Source organism: Acinonyx jubatus, chromosome A1, assembly GCF_027475565.1.
Source record: "Acinonyx jubatus isolate Ajub_Pintada_27869175 chromosome A1, VMU_Ajub_asm_v1.0, whole genome shotgun sequence".
Classification (NCBI taxonomy): Eukaryota; Metazoa; Chordata; class Mammalia; order Carnivora; family Felidae; genus Acinonyx; species Acinonyx jubatus.
In genome coordinates this window covers 211,066,802-211,087,565 of record NC_069380.1, presented here as the reverse complement: position 1 = coordinate 211,087,565, position 20,764 = coordinate 211,066,802, and the positions used below count along the sequence as shown (strand labels likewise).

General features: G+C 36.6%; 1 protein-coding gene across 3 annotated transcripts; it reads left to right on the top strand.

Annotated features, from left to right (window-relative positions):
* Positions 1 to 95: 95 nt before the first annotated feature.
* Positions 96 to 20,493, top strand: CA1H5orf22 (chromosome A1 C5orf22 homolog). Of its 3 annotated transcripts, none has more exons than XM_015077696.3 (9): positions 96 to 312; positions 1,784 to 1,929; positions 4,480 to 4,629; positions 6,588 to 7,017; positions 9,110 to 9,172; positions 9,404 to 9,525; positions 13,243 to 13,309; positions 15,098 to 15,237; positions 18,738 to 20,493. In XM_015077696.3, exons 1-9 carry the CDS (start codon positions 229 to 231, stop codon positions 18,868 to 18,870), a joined length of 1,335 nt encoding a protein of 444 aa, XP_014933182.1. In that variant the 5' UTR covers positions 96 to 228; the 3' UTR covers positions 18,871 to 20,493. The 3 variants fall into 3 exon arrangements, with proteins under 3 accessions (XP_014933182.1, XP_026930706.1, XP_014933183.1); XM_015077697.3 differs by lacking the exon at positions 96 to 312 and adding an exon at positions 4,012 to 4,074 and having other exon boundaries at positions 1,806 to 1,929; XM_027074905.2 differs by lacking the exon at positions 1,784 to 1,929 and having other exon boundaries at positions 157 to 312.
* Positions 20,494 to 20,764: the final 271 nt, after the last annotated feature.

The window sequence follows — 20,764 nt, the reverse complement described above, 5'->3', positions numbered from 1 at the left end:
GGGCCTTGTGCGCAGTGATTGGTCCGTCAACTAGAGCGATGGATAATTAAGCCAATAGTCTTTGTAGAACCCCTCGGCGCCCGCCCCCTGTCCTCTACATCTTCCAATAAGGAACCACAACCGGGTGAGCGCGCGTTTCCACCCGGGAGGGTCTGTGAGGCCACAGCTCCCGCTTTCGGGAGTCCTAGCCTCAGCACTGCGGCTGGCGAGGACGCTGACAGGGAAACCATGAGCGCAGACTCTGTGGGAGAGCGCGCTCGCCTCCGGCGCTACTCCAAACTCCCAGTGTGGGTCGTGGAGGATCACCAGGAGGTGAGCCGGCGACTGCTGGGTCCTGAGGCAGAATCGCGTGAGGGCCCGGGAGGCGGCGGAGCCTCGGCATCGAAGGCCGGAGATAAATCGGAATTTGTTACCCGCGCGAGTTCCATTGCTGTGGGGAAAAGACACCAAAATGACTAACTGGGAGGAACAGGCCCTGACATTTATGGTTCGCTGAGTATGCGTCGGGTAATTCATTTAACCCTCGCGATTTGCCCAGAAATCCCGCAACCAACAACTGGTGGCGTTGGGTTTCGAACCTGAGCATTCTGACTGCAGAGTCCCGTGTCCTTAACCTGCTTCTTACCGGAGGCTTCCAGCTCTCCCTGGCGTCTCCAACACAGTCCTGCCGTGTAGGTGGGAAGGTTTTAGCAAAGAATGTGGGCTGTCATCTGTGAAACGGGACCATCACCTTAGCACCCTTAGGGCCGCTGCTATTGTGTGCTGGGTGTGTACATAAATCCTTTAATATGGGGTGGCCCGGGTGGCCCAGTCGGTTAAGCATCCGACTTGGGCTCAGGTCACGATCTCGGGGTTCAACCCCGCCTGGGGCTCTGTGCGGGCAGCGCTGAGCCTGGAGCCTGCTGCGGATTCTGCGTCTCGCTCCCTCTCTGGCCCTCCGCCGCTTGCGTTCTGTCTCTCGCTCGCTCTCTCGCGCTCTCTCTCTGTCAAAAATAAACATTAAAAAGCTTCCTTATAAATCTTCTAACACAGAGCCCTACGTTTGTAAACACCGAAGGTATTTTCTATTTTTTATGGCAGTGCTACTTTGGAGTAGCTAAAATGGTGCCTTTATCTGGTCTTCTGGAAGCCTATGAGGGAGGATCATGCATCTAAGACTTTTTTTTTTTTTTTAATTAGTAGACCTTGGGGATTATCCGGATATGAAAGAGGGAAGGAGTGGGCTCCGGATTTATGGATGGAGAAAGTTAAGAGGAGAGGCGGGAAGTTGGGTTTCCCAGGACCTAGAGATAGAGTGTATGGACCCGAGCAAAAGCCAAGCGTGGTAAGCGGTGCTGTCCACTTCCGGTTTAAATCTAGAGCCACAGAGCTTGACAGGCTACCTAGCCCGGCTCCACCATCCTAAGGTGTGGAAAGGTTCAAGCCATCCAGGGTGGCTTGAACACACCCTTAATGCCAGAATGTGTCTTCATTACCCGTTTTTTTCCTGAGAGCCCATCTGTTTACCCGCTTCATCTTCCGAGTTTGTGTTGGGGGCGAGATGGCAGCAAGAGATGCCCATTAAGGCCTTTGGAGGAGCAACCTGGAACTTCTGAGGGAAAAAAGCTGGAGAACGTTATCTAAACCCACCTAGGACGAACAGATTTTGTATTTGCCTACCGTTTAACGATTCGGTGCGCTTCGAGTTCCGGGCGGCTACGTTTAGCATTGTTTCTCAGCCTGCAGCTGAGCGGATGCTCATGATTTCAGTGCCCATTCTGAATGTGTGCGTGTGTTTTTACAGGTCCTGCCTTACATATACCGGGCCATTGGCTCAAAGCATCTTCCTGCCAGTAATATAAGTTTTGTGCATTTCGATTCACATCCAGACCTCCTTATTCCTGTGAATATGCCAGCTGACACTGTGTTTGACAAGGAAACACTTTTTGGGTAATACGTGATTTTTGTTAATGATTTTTTCTTTTGTTTTGTTTTTAAGTGAACTCTGCCCCTGGTGTGGGGCTCGAACTCAAGAGCTTGAGATCAAGAGTTGCATGCTCCAGCAACAGCCAGCCAGGCACCCCTGTTAGAGATCTTTTATTTGCTTGAAATACAATTTGCAGATGTGATGAACTATTAAGGGAACTAGACTTTGCTGAGCTCATGTGTTTTCTTTTTCTTTTCTTTGCCTGTTTTATTTTAATTACACCAATTGTTGACTTTTTCATAAAAAGCCAGATATTAAATATTTTAGGCTTTCTGGCCATACAGTCTGCGTTGCAATTACTTATCTCTGCCCTTGTAGTATGAAAGCAACCATGGACACTATGTAACAAGTGAGTGTAGCTGTGTTCCAATAAACCTTTATTTACAAAAACAGGTAGCCTGGGGCACCTGGGTGGCTCAGTCCATTAAGCATCCAGTTTTCAGCACAGGTCATGATCTCCTGGTTTGTGGGTTCAAGCCCCACATTGCTGTCTGTACTAATAGCTCAGAGCCTAGATCCTGCCTCGGGTTCTGTGTCTCTCTGTGTCTCCTCCACTCATGTTCTCGTTCTCTCAAAATAAATAAACATTAAATTAATTAATTAATTAATTAAAATCTGATTAAAAAAAAAAATGTGGCCCAGCCAGTGAAAGAAGTAGAAGAGACTTCAGATGTTACTTGAGCCAGTACTCCCTACCCCTCCACTTAAAAAGTCTGAATACTAAGGCACAAGATAATGTGTCTTAAACACATTATTCAATAATTATATAGGCAACACATCTTTAACTTGTATATCCTTCCAGTATCGTCCTTCCAACCTCGCAATTTGTACAATCCGCAGGAAGGATTATACCTAATGAATCTATAAACGTTGACTTATAAGCCTTTCTTTAGTAATAAAGTTCTCTGAAATTCTGCCACTGTTTATGTATGCATTTTGTTAGAATGTAGTCTACTCATATCAGGTAAAAAGTTACATAGCAGTAACTTTTCTTTATAATATAATATTTTTATAATATATTTAATATAAATATATAATATATTTATATTATATAAAATTAATATAATATAATATTTTATATTATATAATATAATATTTTTATAATATATAAATATAAAATTAAGAGATAGATGTTTACATGAATTAATTTTAGCCTACTACACTTCTTTTAGTTGACTTTTTCCAGAACCCCATTTTAGAGCACTAATTTATTGTATTGTATTGTATTGTATTTTATTTATGAGAGACAGAGTACAAGTGAGGGAGGGGCAGAGAGAGAAAGAGACACAGAATCCAAAGCAGGCTGCAGGCTCAGAGCTGTCAGCACAGACCCCTACGCAGGGCTCGAACCCACAAACCCTGAGCCAAAGTCAGATGCTCAACCGACTGAGCCATCCAGGTGCCCCTAGAGCACTAATTTCTAAAGAAATGTGGTAGGCTACCATTGTTGTTAGTCTCTTTTATAAATTTAGAGATTATATATTTTAGAAATTGAAAAAAGTTATAAGTATGTAGACTATACAGTTGTAGAATAATTCTTAAACTTTTTAGTCTCAGGATTCCTGTATATTCCTGAAAATTACTGAGCTTTCTTCTAAGTGTAGGTTACATCTATTGATATTTACCATATTTGAATTTAAAACTGAGAAATGTTTAAAGTAATTCATTCAAATTAATAGACCTGTATGTGTTAGCATAAATATGATATTTTTATGAAAAATTTATTTTTTAAAGCAAAGTATCTGGGGAGAAGAATAACAATATTTAATTTTTTTCCCATCTCTTTAATATTTGCCTTTATAAGAGACAGCTATTTCTCCTGTCTCCTTCTGCATTCGATTTGTTGCCATATGTTGTTTTGGTGGAACTATATGAAGAAAATTTAGGAACAGTATTTTCATAGCTTTTTCAGATAATTATGAATATTCAGTACCATACCAAAACTTGACAAGTAGTGGTTCTTAAAGCTCAGTTCGAATGTGGAAATCCAACAATTCAATTTCAAGTCTGAATAACCATTGTATGTTGATCAATCTTTCTTTCAGGAAAAATGGTGTTTTCAATTCAGTCACAAGTACTTTTCCTTGAAACAACCATGGTACCTCAAAGTATGTAGCAGAAGTACTTTTTGTGCATTTCTCATTTTACTGCACAGACTATTTAAAATGTATATTCAGGATCAAGGTTTAGTAAACTAGTAAACTGGCTTTTTTTTTTTTTTTTTTTATACATGAAACTGGCTTTGGGAGGGGTCAGTGGTGTTTGGTAGTGAAGAATACAGTGACTACTAATAGAGTTGATGCTGTTGCCTTGATTAATCTCAGGACATCAACCCACCATTGCTTTGCACTGTTAGTGCAAATGTCAGTATAATGAAAAAGGGAAATAAGCCCTTGATGTCATTATGAAAATTGTTAAAATCTTGTTCTGGGTGAAATTACATTTGGAAAACCCACTCATGCTTTCTATTCTTTCTATTTCTATTTCTTTCATGCTTTCTATTTCTTTTCCAGAGAATTAAGTATTGAGAATTGGATTATGCCTGCGGTTTATGCTGGCCATTTTTCTCATGTTCTATGGCTTCATCCCATGTGGGCTCAGCAAATCAGAGAGGGAAAACATCACTTTTTAGTAGGCAGAGACACTTCTACCACAACCATCAGGTAATTTCATCATATTTGTGAGTGTGAAAGGGAATAAGTTCTTCTTTTATCTTACTTTGAATCCCCATAATAACTTGTAAGTTCTCTACATACAGATAGGGTCAGATTAAGCCTCAACTATTTAAATAGTTCTCAAAACACCAGGAACCAAGCTTTCATGTCTCTGGACCTTCTTCACATATCATTTATATTTTGTTGCTAGTCAAGTTGGTTTTGAATAATACGGTCTCCATCTTCTGGAATTCTGGCTCCATTGATGACTAATTCCGTTAAATCAGTGAAATACCTTATAGATATATATATATTTAATGATCTGTATATTTAAGGAAATGCCATTTCCTTACAATATAACTATTGTCCACTGAATTTAACAGTTAGCACTGGAAAAGCAAAATTATCTCATTTTGGGTTTTTGGTTTTTTTGTTTTTTTTGGTTTTTTTTTGTAAATCCAATAGCTAAAAAGTAGATTTGGAGTTTTCATTTTAGTACTATGACTAGCTTTAGGTAATTAACCTAAATTAAATTACAGCATTCTCTGACTTGAGTTACATGTGCAACTATTTTTGTTGTGTAAGCAGTTTAACCAATGTTTTATGTGTATTGCAATACTGTAATTATCTTTATAAATATCAACATGTTCTTGACTTTCTACATTCTCTTGTGATGAAATGAATGTGAAGGGTCCTTTATTAAAGAAGAATGCAAATTTAGTTTGGAGAATACAGGCTTTGTCTTTCTTAGGATGGCATAATTTATAAGAAGCCTGGATATTAGCTTTATTATGTCATTAATCTTATTTTGGAAAATTAATACCTTTTTAAATTTAATGCTGTATAACTGGAGGAGGGGGAGTAGAAAATAAATATGACCTTTATTTTAGTTGGATAGAGCCTGCCTCTGGAAGAAGAATTTAGTTTTGCTTTTCAAAGTATTTACTAAGGCATAAAATAGTGAAAAGCTAAGAACTTACTGAGTAGAAATCTGTAACTTGTAAAATGCATTCTGCATATGTATAACATTTTTAAGTTGCTTTTCATATTAAAATATGTTCATATAAAATTTGACAAAGCTTTGAAACACATCAGAGGAAGTTTCTGTTAAGCGAAATTATTTCCAGATACAATTTTTCTCATAAGTGATTATTTGGTTAAAGTTTCAGCTGATATGAGCTCCAAAACACTAGCTTAAAGGGGCCCCTTGGTGGCTCATTTGGTTAAGCATCTGACTTCGGATCAGGTCACGATCTCACAGTTCATGAGTTCAAGCCCTGCGTCAGATTCTACTGATAGCTCAGAGCCTGGAGCCTGCTTTAGATTCTGTGTCTCTTTCTCTCTGTGCCCCTTCCTCGCTCACGCTCTCTCTCTCTCTCTTCTCTCTCAAAAATAAATATTTTTTTTAAGTTAAACACACACACACACACACACACACACACACACACACACACTAGGTTAATTAAAGAAGATCATTTATTTCTTTCTCGTATTAGAGTTTACCACATGCAGCCCAGGGCCTTTGTGGCAGTTTACCAGTTCAGCAACTCCAGTTCCTTTTATCTTTTTGCTTCATCTCTAGAGTATTGCCTTTGTCCTCATAGTCCAAGGTGGGCTTGCCACTTCCATGTTCATATGCCAGTCAGTGAGGAAAGGAGAGCAAGGTTTTATACACTTCTTTTCCATTCACAGCCTTAGGCCAGAACTTAGTCAATTGGCCACACCTGGCTGCAAGGTAGATTATGAAATCTTTACTTAACAGTCTTTACTTTGGGCAGTTGTGTGCCCAGCTAAAAATTTGGGGAATGCTATTGCTGCAGAAGAACAGGAATTACAAAAAGTAGGGATAGCTCTTAGCTTTTGTTAAATATGTTCTTTGTTACGTTTCTGAGTGCTTTGGAAATACTATATGAAATGTCAGCAAAGTTGTCCATTTTTCTTTAAAATAGTTTTTTCCTCTAATGCAGGGTTACAAGTACAGATCATTACTTTCTAAGTGACGGTCTTTATGTAACTGAAGACCAGCTAGAGAACCAAAAACCTTTGCAATTGGATGTGATTATGGTGAAACCTTACAAACTCTGTAACAATCAAGAAGAAAATGATGCAGTGTCTTCTGCTAAGAAGCCAAAGCTAGCACTGGAAGATGCAGAAAACACTGCCTCTACTAACTGTGACTCTTATTCAGAAGGACTGGAAAAGGACACAGTGACACAGAAGAAGGGCCAAACTTGCCTAGAGCAGTCACGTCCATGCTTTTCTGAAAGCCAAGAATGCCAGACAACAGTCAGCACTGGGGAAATTCTAGAAATTTTGAAGAAAGGGGATGCATTTGTTTTGGATATTGACTTGGATTTTTTTTCAGTCAAGAATCCCTTCAAAGAAATGTTCACTCAGGTAAACATGTGGCATTTTTAAAATGTAGATCTTGAGAATTGTATGACATTTCTCTAGATCAGGGCTCAGCAAATTTTCTGCAAACAGCCAGATATTAATTACTTTTTTGGGGGTCCCATATGGTCTCTATCACACATTCTTCCTTGTTGTATTTAAACGTTTTTAAATTATACATACCTTTTTTTAAATTGAAGTTTATATGTACCTTTCTTAATTTGAATGCCATACAAAAACAGGTTGTGAGCTGTGGGTTGCAAATCCCTGCTCTAGATAGTATTTATTTTGTATTTATTGAGGTAATACGTACATGGGTAGTTGAAAAAACTAAAATCATACAGTGTAAGAAAATATATACATTAAAGAATGTCACTCTCTCACCCCATCCTCATTTCCTCAGTTTCTTACCTCAGAAAGAAACATCACCAGTTTCTTGGTGTATCTTTCCGGAGATATTCTATACATGTAAAGAAAGCCCTGTGTGACAGATTTTTCACTGAAAAATCTGAATCAGGTGCCTGATCACACATGTACTATTTGCAGCTAATGATTCAGGCCTCTAATCCGTAGGGTACCTCATCAGATCTTAAATGCAAATCACCAGACAATATTAGTATGCACAGATCTGAGATAGAACTAGGCATTTAAGAAACGGGTAAATTCATGATCCAAATGAGCATTCCTAGGTGCATTTTATGGGCACAACTGCTTACTTCAACATTTGGGAGGTTATTCAGACCTATTTCAGTGATTCAGATCAACTGTATTTTTTCTACCCAAATTCAGTGTTTGATTATAACAACGATGCTGCACCTTACAATCATAATATGTACGTATAAGAAGCCATGGTGGTTTATCTAAGTTATTGAAGACCTCTAAGTAGGTAATGATTAAAAATAGGTAAGATTTGAGGATTTAGTGTAATCTGGAACAAGAATGGGGGACCTAGAGTATTTTCCCAACTTGTAAATAAGGGAGAAAAATTGCTATTTCTTTCTGCTGTTGTATGTGGAGCCAGTGACTGTAACCACAAGTTCTTAGAATTATGAAATGACCTTAGAGCTATTTAGAAAACTTGAAGAATAGGCGCGTCTGAAAGCTGAAGAAACTGACTTTAGGAATTTATTTTACAAATATACTCATCAAATATTTTTAATGAAAATTTCTAAAAAGTTACATAAGGAACTTAATGGCAGGTATTCCGTTTCCAGTACTATCAGGAAACCTGGGTAGTGGAGTTTTTTGTATCCTTTATACCATTTGGTACTATGGAACTTTTGGAAAAGAGCATGTAGTATACTTTATAATTTAATAGACTTTTTTTTAATGTAGTTAAAGTCACTTGTTTACCTTTTTTAAAGAGCATGTGCAGAAGTCCAGAGTGAGTTAAGTTCTGTTTGTTGCTTCTGCTTATCACTTCTTGGGAAAGTTACTTAACCTTTCTGACCCACAGTTCAAGTATAAAATAAAAATAATCACACCCAAGTCACAGGATTATTACAGTGAGGGAGTGGCACAACACTGTGCTTTGTGAACTTCAGCTCTTGCATATAATTTCTTCGCAACAATACTCCTAAATGGGATTTTGGGGCCAGATATACCCATGTATAATGGGGCTATTTAGTGTGCTGAATGAAGAGAGACACTCTCCTGCAAAGTCAGTGCTTAGAAAGTATCCTTCTTCCATTGTAACTGCCTCCCCTATCACCTTTGAACTTCAGGGTTCTCTTTTGCAGCTAGGGAAAGGGCTGCAAAGTGAACATGGAGCGTTCTTTTGTTATTCAGGACATGTATATTTCCTGTAAATAGCGAAAATCTGTTTAGATCCTAAGATGTACCAATTTATAGAGTAGAATATTATTAAAAATCTTCTTTCATATCAAGTCTTTTCCATAGCTATTTCATACATTCTTGTCAGTATAGAAATGACGGTGTTTATAATGATATCTGAACTATACATTTGCTGGATTTTCACAGACTGATTTTTAAATAATTATCTATCTTCCTAATATCACAGCCATTTTTACTTAAAGAATATCATCAAAAAAATTGGGTTTTTTTCCCCTACTATATGGGTTTTTGTTTTGTTTTCCAGGAAGAATACAAAATCTTACAAGAGTTGTACCAATTTAAAAAGCCTGATACCAACCTGACAGAGGTATCCTTCATTTGTTTCTTTTGCGTTTTGTCTGTTACATATCTAATAATATCTTATAGCCCATTAGAGTGCTCTCGGACATCTCACCAGAATCTTTGTGTGTTTATTGGGTAAACCCATGGTTAGTACTTACAAGTCATGGTTTAACTAATTGAACTGATATTTTCATTGTAATGGAATTTCACTTTTTCAAAGAAAAATTATAATCTTGGCTTTTCAATGTGCTTAAAGGAAGATTTGGTAGATTGTGTTGATACTCGAATTCATCAGTTAGAAGATTTAGAAGCTGCTTTTGCTGATTTGTGTGATGGTGATGATGAAGAAACTGTACAGAAATGGGCTTCAAACCCTGGGTAAGACCTTGAAACATTTTTTCCCCAACTTTATTTCAGTCCTAGATATATTGTTAGGTTTGCTAGATAAATTACTTTTTAAAAATTAGTATTAAATGCCAACACAAGGATGCTGGCTGGCTCAGTTTGTAGAGCATGTGATGCTTGATCTCAGGGTTGTGAGTTGGAGCCCCACATTGGGTGTAGTGCTTACTTAAAAATAGTATCTTAAAAAAAAAAAAATGCCAACACAAATTTACTAGCAATAGTTAGCCTTTACTAGGTGCTATCTGTATGCCCAGTTGTAAGATTTTTTTCTTGCATTTACCTCATTTATTCCTTCTAACAATCTTAAGACTTTGTGTTCATTTTATAGGTGAGGAAGCTAAGACACAGAGGTTTAAGTTGCTCTGAGTCCCATAGTAAGTGGGTATGCTTTTAATCATTGTGCAGTAGCTGCCCCTATAAGATGTGGTGCTGGGTCTTACAGAAGATTAATGATTTGTAAGACAGCCCCCATTCAAAGGAGAGTAAGAAAAAAAATTATCAATAAAAAAGTAAATTACTAGATTGGTAAATTAAAATGTGAAAATTTGCTTCCTTTTAAGGATAACCCAATATGAGTAGAAGGTCAAAACTGCCCATCATATGAGGAAGCACGATTTGAAAGCTGGATTCTTCATCAGGTCATCTATTTGGCCAATTGTCTCAGCATTAACATTACCTTGAAAACATGAAGAGAAAGTTCTTTTCGTGTGATCATTTGTCGATTTATAGGGTGGGGTGAAGAGTGCCTTTAGTGTTAAAAAGCAAGTTTGAAAGAATGTTGACATAAATAGTGTACTTTTCTTGGAACTAATTCTGTTTTTTTTCTAGTGAAGTGTAGTTGACGTACAATATTATATTAGTCTCAGGTATACAACATAATGAATCGACAATTCGATATATTCTACAGTGCTCACCACAATAAATGTGGTTACCACCTGTTACTATACAATATTATTATACCATTGACTATATTCCCTATGCTTTAGTTTTTATTCCTGTGACTTATTTTTATGACTGGAAATTTGGACCTCTTAATCCCCTTCACCTGTTTCACCTGTCTCCCCACCCCCTCTGGCAGCCACTGGTTCTCTGTATTTATGAGTCTGTTTCTGTTTTTGTTTGTTCATTTGTCCTGCTTTAGATTGCACAAGTGAAATCATATGGTACTTATCAAACTTACTTCACTGAGCATGATACTCTAGGTTTATCCATGTTGTCATAAATATTAAGATTTCATTCTTTTTTTATGTCTGGGTAATATTCCATTGTATACATAGACATGTGTATGTGCATATATCTGTCTTACATTTTCTTTATTCGTTTGTCTATCGATGGACACTTGGGTTGCTTTCGTATCTTGACTATAACAAATAATACTGCAGTAACAATAGGAGTGGATATATCTTTTCAAATTAGTGTTTCTGTTTTCTTTGAATAAATACCAAGTAGTGGAATTCCTGGATCATATGGTATTTCTATTTTTAATTTTTTGAGGAACCTCCATACTGTTTTCCATAGTGGCTGTACCAGTTTACATTTTTACAGACAGTGCACAAAAGCTTCCTTTTCTCCACATCCTCACCAACACTTGTTCTTTTCTTGTTCTTTGATACTAGCCATTCTGACTTATGTGAGGTAATTTCTTACTGTGGTGTTGGTTTGCATTTCCTTAATGATTAGTGATGCTGAGTCTTTGAAATAATTCTTTAAATCATATAGACTCAACAAAAAGCCTGAAAACTAAAATGTAACCATCAGACATCAACTTTTTTGTCCCCATGAGCATAGGAAGACCGGAACTAGCTTATTTTCAAATTGATCTCTCACAGATTATTCTCCACAGTGTAAATGTAAGAAATCAGTCATAAGATACCAACATAAATTAGAAAGTTAGAATCATAGTATTTTGGGCCACTAAGGCTTATTATGTCATTGTTATTGGTAATAATTCATCAGATTTCTAGAAGAATACATAGGAAACTGGAATAGAGGTTGCCTCTGAAGAGAGGAATTGTATGGCTAATAGATGAAGTTATGAGGGAGAAACATCTTTTGCTATGTGTATGTATTACCTATTCAAAATATTCATTGTAATTTTTGTTTCAAATATTGAGAAACCTCCCTGAAATATAAACATTATAAAACTTTATTATCTCTAAAAAAAGAGTAGTATGGAATAAAAACCATAATTGTATTCATCACATCAATAAATATTGACCAGGCACTTTAACATCAGTTAATGCTCTTCTTCTTCAGTATAGGGAACTCATTCAAAAAATGATTCCCTCCTTCTTGAAATTATGATGGAAGAGGGAGATCTAGAAATATCTCACAGAACATGATTCTTCCTAGAAATATTGAAAAGTACCTACTGTTTTGTGAATTTGTGATATCTCAAGCCGAGTTTAAAACTTAAAATAGCATGAAAACCTTGGAGTCCTGGATCTAGCCTATAGATGGGGCCACTTTCACTGAAACCCACTGTGCCTGGTAAGCATGCCCAGTTAACTCTTCAGCACCTGCAGAGTTCTGTCACAGAGTTGAAGAAACAATGAGGCTACAACAGAAATGAGTCCAGACCATGATTGGAATGGAGGGAAAATAGAATAGCACAAAGGAAAAGTGGGTGAGACAGCAAGAAGAATCTCCCCAAACTTACCATGCCCCTGAAGAGCCAGACCCTCAGCATGAAGGAATCTTCACTGTTCCTTAAGAAGTACATAAAGTAGATGGAAACCAATTTGACAATAAATTTCATATTAAAAAAAAATAATAAATGGGCAGGGGTTCCTACCCTCAGAAAGAAAAAAAAAAAAAAGAATTAAATAAAGTAGGTGATTAGGGTCTAGAAGACCAGAAAGTGTTTTCATAAAAGAGTAACAGAATGAGTGGATAGATAGGTCTCCATGACCCCCTCTTTCTTTTTTCCCTCCTAGCAGTTGCATAGATATTGATGGGGAAGGCAAAATACTAGAAACATCAGTCAGGACTCCCAAAGAGTTCTATTTAAATTTAATAATGGGCACCTGGTTGGCTCAGTTGGTTAAAAGTCCGACTTCTGCTCAGGTCATGATCTCGTGGTTCACGAGTTCAAGCCCCATGTCAAGCTTTGTGCCGACAGCTCAGAGCCTGGAGCCTGCTTCAGATTCTATCTCCATCTCTCTCTGCCTCTCCCCCGCTTGCTTGCGTGCACTCTCTCTCTCAAAAATAAAAAGCATCAAAAATAAATAATAAATAAAATTTAAATGACTTAAAGGCACTAGTGTTAGTATACTAAATGGTATAGAACTTTCCCAGGTGTAATTGTGTATGTCAATAAATATATTCTTAATTTTTTTTTGAACTTTTGGGTAACTTTTTCAACACCATGTGCTCAAGGCATTTAGTTTTCTTATTGATCAAAATAATTTTAAATCACAGTAGAGCTTCTATTTTTAAAAAAGAGGAAAATCTCAGTTTCTTGAGTGTTAATTTTCAACGTTTAACACAATGTATACTTTTTTAGGTAAGAAAAAACAACATTTATTTCTTAATATTTTAAGATGATATTTGAATATCTTTATCTTTCATTTCTCAATCATGTGAAATGTATTGTTAAAGATATACTTTAAATGTTACGTATCTATCATTTGCTTCTGTAATTTTAGTTGAGGTGGTGTGATGTTTAATTGAGGGGTGGCTTTTTTCCAGAATGGAATCACTAATTCCACTTGTACAGAGTTTGAAAAAACGGATGGAAGTACCAGACTATGAAATGGTAAATATATTGCGGTATAAAATTGACCCTTTAGAAAGACATTTTTCTGGGTAGAAAAAGTACTTTTTATTTAAGTGGTTTGCTTTTATTTGTGTACCAGGGAAGTGTAAATGAATTCTTTTTAAAAAATGAGAAGAAATGAAAAAATACACACTTCTTAGAAGTCAGAACATTGGAAAAGTTTTCCAAAAAAATAAGCTTTCTAAAGATATCCCTTCTTTATTGATTCATTTTTATACTCCCTTCCTCCTTCTTTCTTTCCTCCCTCTAAAAACTTTCCTGATTATAAAAACCAAGCAGAAAGATAAAAGAAGGTGTTCTGACAAGTACATCTCAGCCGTATCAGCTGTATTGCTTACTTTGCCAACAGTGACCTGAAAGCTATGGCAAAAGTGAATACTTCTAATGATAATTTCTTTTATTTTTTTGTATCATTTTTCAGTATTTGAGGCATAAAATTTCCTATTTGAAGTTCAAGTGCCTTTTCTCAGATTTTGTGCTAAAACTAAGACCTATAAGTCTTCTTCTTTTACTCCTGCTGCTGCTTTTACTTCCAATAAATTTTGTTCTAGTGTTTTATTTAGTTATGGAATACAATTAAACCACCTTACTTGAACTGAAGTTTATGTATTGATTTAATGCCAACTTTATAAGAATAAAAAATATTAGCAAAAGAATATTTTGCTTAAATTGGAGCTAGTCCAAACGCCTTAGTCCACCCCTTTTTTCATGGCAGTTATTAAGAGTGATAGAGTTAGAAGATCCTTAGGATTTAAAAATGTTTTGAGTTCACATGACATTATTGAATGTGTCTTCATGCAGGTCTGCTATAATCATTATATTACCTCTGGATTTTCCACTGGTTGGGAGTGGTTTGTACATTGTTTGTTGAAAGACAGAAGGGATGGCATGGGCTTGGTTGCAGATAATGTAATCAAATATGATGTGCCTATAGCTGCAGAGTTGGAACACTAAGTGTTTTGATCAGTTCAGTAGAAAAGAACATTCATATCATTTTACTACGAGGATTGTTCCTAGTTAAATTTTTGATGTGTATTCAGAACCTCCAATAAAATATCAGATTAATGGTTTTTTTCCATGCTTTGCACTTATATACAGTAGGCAAAACAGTGACATACTTGAGTTCCAATTTTCAAAACTTCAAGCAAAGGCTATAAGATGTTAGCCTGTGAGCCACTTCTAACTTTCAGGCACAGTTTAGTGCTATGAGACTGGAACATCAGTCATTTACATTTAAGACACATAAATGTATGTCAGTACTATTTGATTGTACATAAAGGATATATAAGGAACTGGTGACAGGAGGAAAACTCTCCCTTGTATCCTCTTAAAACTTTGAATATAGCAGTACATGCATGTATTTTAAAAATAAAATAATATGTTGAAAGAAAAGGTAAAACCAGAATATTATGTACAATTTTATATCAGCTTTTAGAATCTAGGTGTAATAGATAATTTGCTAGATAATATGAATTGTCAAAATAGACTCAAGTAAAGACAGAAACTGAATTAATCCGTAATTATAAAATAAAAAAAATAGTTAAGGAGTTATTCCTACAAAAGGCATCAGGCCCAAACAAATGTACAGGCCAGTTCTTTCAAAACTTGAGAGAATAGGTAACTTCTGTGACACAGAAGCTGTTAAGGAAAAAACAATCCCAGTCCACAATATTATTAAAAAATGTATCAGCAAGTCCTCTAATGGTTAAAGAATTTTCTAAAAACAATAAAGCCTTATAGTGTAATTCTTAATTTTCTTATTTTCAGGTTCACCAGGCTGGTCTAACCTGTGATTATTCAGAACTTCCTCACCATATCAGCACAGAACAAGAAATTGAGTATCTTATTCAGTCTGTATATTATTTACTGAAAAATTTACCAAAACCTACTCTCGTGACAATTGCAAGGTAAGTGTGGTAGCCTGAATAGTGGTACGCCAAAGATGTTCACATCCTAATCTCCAGAACCTGCAGATATGTAACTTTCTATAGGAAAAGGGACCTTGCAGTTGTAATTAACTCAAGGATCTTGAAATGAGAATACCTTGGATTATCCAGTGGACCAGTGTGATCACAGTCGTCATTTTAAGAGGGTCAGAATTCGAGACATTGGAAGATGCTAGGCTACTGGCTTAGAAGATGGAGGATAGGGCCTCAGGCTAAGGAATGCAGACAGCCTCCAGAAACTGGAAAGACTAACATTCTCCCCTAGAACCTAGAGAAGAATGCAGCCCTGCTAGCCCCTCTATTATAGGACTTCTCATCTCCAACAAGACTGTAAGGTAGTAATTTTGTGTTGCTTTAAGCTGCTAAATTTGTGGCAATTTATTACAGCTGCCATAAGAAATTAATACAGTTTCCACAGGTTAATCTAATGATTACTATTACTAACCAATTTTTTACCTACTCAGCTCAAAATTCAGATGTTGTATTTGCTCTTTCCTCTTAGTGATGGTTGGCAAAAAACATACAATTCTTATTATCTTGTCTTTGAAGTTGGTGATACTATTCAGATGAACACAGGAATTCCTATTTCTTTGTCCTACAAATGAATATTTAGCTGCTGCCATTTTTTAAATTTGAACATAATTGCTGAATAGTTACAACAATTTAATGAAACTTTTCTGTGTTCATCTTTGGGCTGGTTTTGTATGGAACTATGAGGTTAGTACTTTATATATTTTATGACAAATATTTTGTAACCTCCTTTTACCATGCTGAAATGAAATTCATAGGTGATCTAACCTACATAGTTCATTCAGGCTGCATTAACAAACATACCATAGACCAGGTGGCTTATAAACAAGAGAAATCCATTTCTCACAGTCCTGGAGGCTGGATGGTCTAAGGTAAAGTTACTAACAGATTCAGTGTGGTAAAGACCTGCTTCCTGGTTCACAGCCATCTTCTCCCTGTAAACCTCATGAAGGAGGTCTCTGGGGTCTCTTATAACAGCACTAATCTCATTTGTGAGGGGTCCACCCTTGTGATCTAATCAAAATATGATGACATTGAGGATTGGATTCAATATACGAATTTGGCGGGGACACAAACATTTATTCTATAGCAATAATATACCTGTACACATAATTTAAACATATGTTTATATGTGCGTACACACAAGAAAATCCTAACATAAAAGAAATAAAAGTAATTGATAAAATAATATGTATTAAAATGCCACACAAGACTAGCATCTTTACAAGGAGTCTCTAAATGTAACAGTTACAAATGCAGACAGATAATCACGTGATGTATTGGCCAAATACCCTAACAGCACTGCCATGGTGACATGTTTGTTTGTTTTTTTTAAGTTTATTTATTTGTTTTGAGAGAGGGAGAGAGAATCCCAAGCAGGCTCTGCACTGTGAGCACAGAGCCTGATGTGGAGCTCAGTCTCACGAACTGTGAGATCATGACCTGAGCTGAAATCAAGAGTCAGATGCTTAACTGACAGAGTCACCCAGGTGCCCCATGTGACATGTTTTTTCTGGTCATAACAATTTCCTGGTAAAGCTCTAAGGTTAGAGTCCAATCTTCCCTCAACATACAGAGTAGTTGCATTCTTGGGAAATTTAGTTTATATTTAATTCATTTTCAAAAATACTTTGTTCATATGTAAAAGAGTATTAAATTCTAGGCTCAAAAAATTAAAAATGGTTTTCACTTATGTGAGTGCTCCATGAACTTTGGAAAAAAGTATGTAGGACACAGGACAAGTATTCATATTCACATTCATAGTGCAGGACTGTCCTGCATGTTGCAAGCATTTTAGCAGCCCTGCCCTCTCACCTTGGCCCTTCGGTTGTCATTGTGACAATCAAAAATGCACCAACAGATTTCCAAAACTACATCTTGAGGGTAGTTTGCATCAAGAACTACTCTGTTTTAAAGAAGCCAGAAAGCTTTGACTGATTGAGGCTTATAAATTAAACTTTTATATATGATACTTTCTTGAAGTAGGTCTTTATCCATATGTATATATTAGGTAGTATTTAATAATTTTAATCGCTCTGTCTTATTTATTGTGTTTAAATATTTACATCTAGTCTCAAAAATAACCTGATCACCAGAGAATAGAATGAGTTTATCAGAAGTCTCACAGATTATTTAGGTCTAAAATACTTGTGACGAGGACTAAATAACTAATTCCATTTCCTTCTTTTCTTTTTAAGTTTTTGTGTTTTTTTAAATGTTTTTTATTTATTTTTGAGAGAGACAGAGCATGAGCGGGGAGGGGCAGAGAGAGAGGGAGACACAGGATCCCAAGCAGGCTCCAGGCTTTGAGTTGTCAGCACAGAGCTAAACGCGGAGCTCAAACTCAACGAGCAGTGAGATCATGACCTGACCCAAAGTTGGACATTTAACCAATTGAGACACCCAGTCACCCCTTTTCAAGTTGTTTTTAATTTTTATTTATTTTGAGAAAGAGAGAGAGTTGGGGGGGGGGGGGAGGGAAAGAGAGAATCTCAGGCAGGCTACACACTGTCAGCTCAGAGCCCAGTTCAGAGCTCAATCCCACAGCCGGGAGATCATGACCTGAGCTGAAATCAAGAGTTGGACACTTAACTGACTGAGCCGTCCAGACACCCCTGCATTTCCTTCCATAAAGATTTCTATGCCACTCTTTCCAATCCATCCTCCTCAAATGGCTTTCCTCACCCAAGTCCGGAACCAGGAGACGCTGATCAAGTCATTTCAGAACTTAATCTGGCTATAATTGTCAGTGACACTGTAACTAGTTGGTAACTAAATTTGTAGTTGGTGATTCTACAAAGAGTCACCAAGATACAGATTCCTGCCTTATCCTACTTTGCTCTTTTCTCCTTTATACCATCTAGGAAACTAATCCTAATACCAGCACATCTCCACATTTGATTCTGGATAATTCTGTATGCTTGTTAACAAATAGTTTGTAGAAGTAGAAACCTATTATCAGTTGGGAAGACTCTACCCTTGTAATTTCTAGCCCTAATGTACCCATAATAAAAGGATAGGAAAGATGTCCACTCACTTAAGAACCCCCAGTATTTCCCATATCTCCCTCTAAGGGAAACAGCAGTCTAATGATAAAGCACTGAGGCTTTGAAGCGTGCTGTGTCATCTTGAATCCTGTCACTAGCACTTACTAGCTATGTGACTTACGCAGGTTAATCTTTCTGTTTAGATTCCTTTAAAGGGATAGTAAAAGTACCTATTTCATAGAGTTGCTGAGAAGATTAAAGAATATAATGTAATGTACCTGACATAGAGTAACTATTTAGTAGCTTCCAACTGTTATTATTCCAAAATTCAGTACATCTTTGTTTCTATTTTATATTGAAATCAACACATGCAGACGTTTCCTCACTGCACAGTATGATCACATTTATGTGTATTTTTCTTTTTCTTTCCCTTCTTGGTTCCAGGTCAAGTCTGGACGATTACTGTCCTTCTGAGCAAGTCGACACCATTCAAGAAAAAGTCCTTAATGTGCTGAGCTCCCTGTATGAGGCTGTAGACATTCACCTGGTGTATTTAGCAGAGTGTTCTCCATCTTGAAACAACAAAACACTAGGTTCCTAGAACATCTTGATGTAATAACAGGGTTTTCATTAACTTATTATAAATGAGTCTTCCAGAGAAGACTTTTGTTTTTATATTAACTTTGTTAAAATCTTTCAGATAGTTTGAATCTCAAACAGATCTTATCAGTTGTTGAATGATGACAATTTTTTTTTTTACATCAGTTCTACCCTCCCCCCCTCCAATTAATTGTTGCTTATTTTTCTTCCTTTCCATCATAGTCTTCCTCATTTTGTGCGGGTTGTTTTTTCCCCCTAGGTCAGTTGGACTGTACAAAATTCATTCATTTATTCACTCAACCAACTGACATTTATTGAGCATTTACATGTGCTAAACATAATTAAGTGCTGGGTATATGGTGATGAACAGGATAGACAAGGCCCCCTGCCCTCTTAGGGGATGGCTAAGAAACAAATTATGGATTACGAGAAGTATTATGAAGGAGCAACCACAAACATGTCTTAGGCATCCTCTTAGTACTCAAGGCATCCTGGCAGGATAAGAAAGTAACATTCTCAAAAGCTACCAAAAAAATAAATAAATAAACTTGCTAGTCCATGAAAATGTTGCAGGAATCCTACCTTCCCAAGACTGTCAGGGTTGTGGTGCAGCTGTTGTGGCAAACTCACATTATTGTTGGTATGGAGAAGGTCTATTTGAGCAGTCAACAAAACAAAAATTTTCTTTGCTAATCAGAAAAGCCCTTCAGGGTTTTTGGTGCCTCCAGATGATCAGTATTGGCATCGATTATCGTTATAGTTCCTAAGTGCCACTTTATTGGCAGTCTGGGTTGATAATTTCTTCAAATAAACTAGCTTTTAATGTAAATAGTAGGAAAAAAGGTAAATCCTTAATTCTGACCTACGGTAAATACCCAAAGACATAACTGCCTTCCACCAGCCTCCCCGTGAGGAAGAGACCCTATCTGAGTCCCTCTAAATCATAGAACTTTCCATTTGCTTAATTTACCAGTCTTCCCGTCTTCAGCATTCCCCATGTTCAGCAATTATTTTTCACTACGTAATTTCTTTTTCTTTAAAAGGTAGGATGGCATTTAAAGGGGGAAAAAAACATCCATCCATTCCTCAGTCCTAACATAGCATTTGTTTTCATTTTACATGTTACTGTCAGGCCTTGACTACATGTGTACCTGTGCAGCTGCATGTAACTGCAATTGTATGTTACTTAACTTGATGGCTAATACCCAAGATCACATTACCATTGCCACTCAATAGATGGCACCAGATCCCATTTTTCCAATGATGCTATTTTCCTGCGAATTTTTCTCGTCACCAATTTCCCAAGGCTGATAGCGTGAATGCCTATTTCTGTTGTGAAAAGCAAAGCAAAGTGATTCAGCTTTCTATTTTGATAGAACATTATGTGCCAAAAAGTTTTCTCTGTAAAATCAGAATTGCAAAAGAGTGCTATTTATTTTTAAGTTTTGAAAAAATTTTATTAGAATTCTATAAACGGATGTTACTTTTATGAGTAAATTATTTTGTGTGCTAAAATAAATAAAAAGGTATGTTTTGAGATTTTAAAGATTTAAAACAAAAAACAAAAATTAAAAAAATAAAGATTTAAAATCAAACCATAGCACTAGTTAATTGTGTATGATCTCAATGTGTTCATAGCACTGATCTTATGAGTCTGTTTCAGTAGTCATTTATTATAATTCCCATGAACTAGGATGTGACTCAAGCATCGTTTTAATTCAGGTGGAATACAAGGGCACCAATTTCTATTTTAGGAACATTCAGATCATTTAGTTCTCATGCTCTGTAATTCTGTTTGAATGAAATTCAGTCCCTGTCTATTGACTGCCACCAATTTGGTAAATTATATCACCGGGCATTTCAAATAAAGT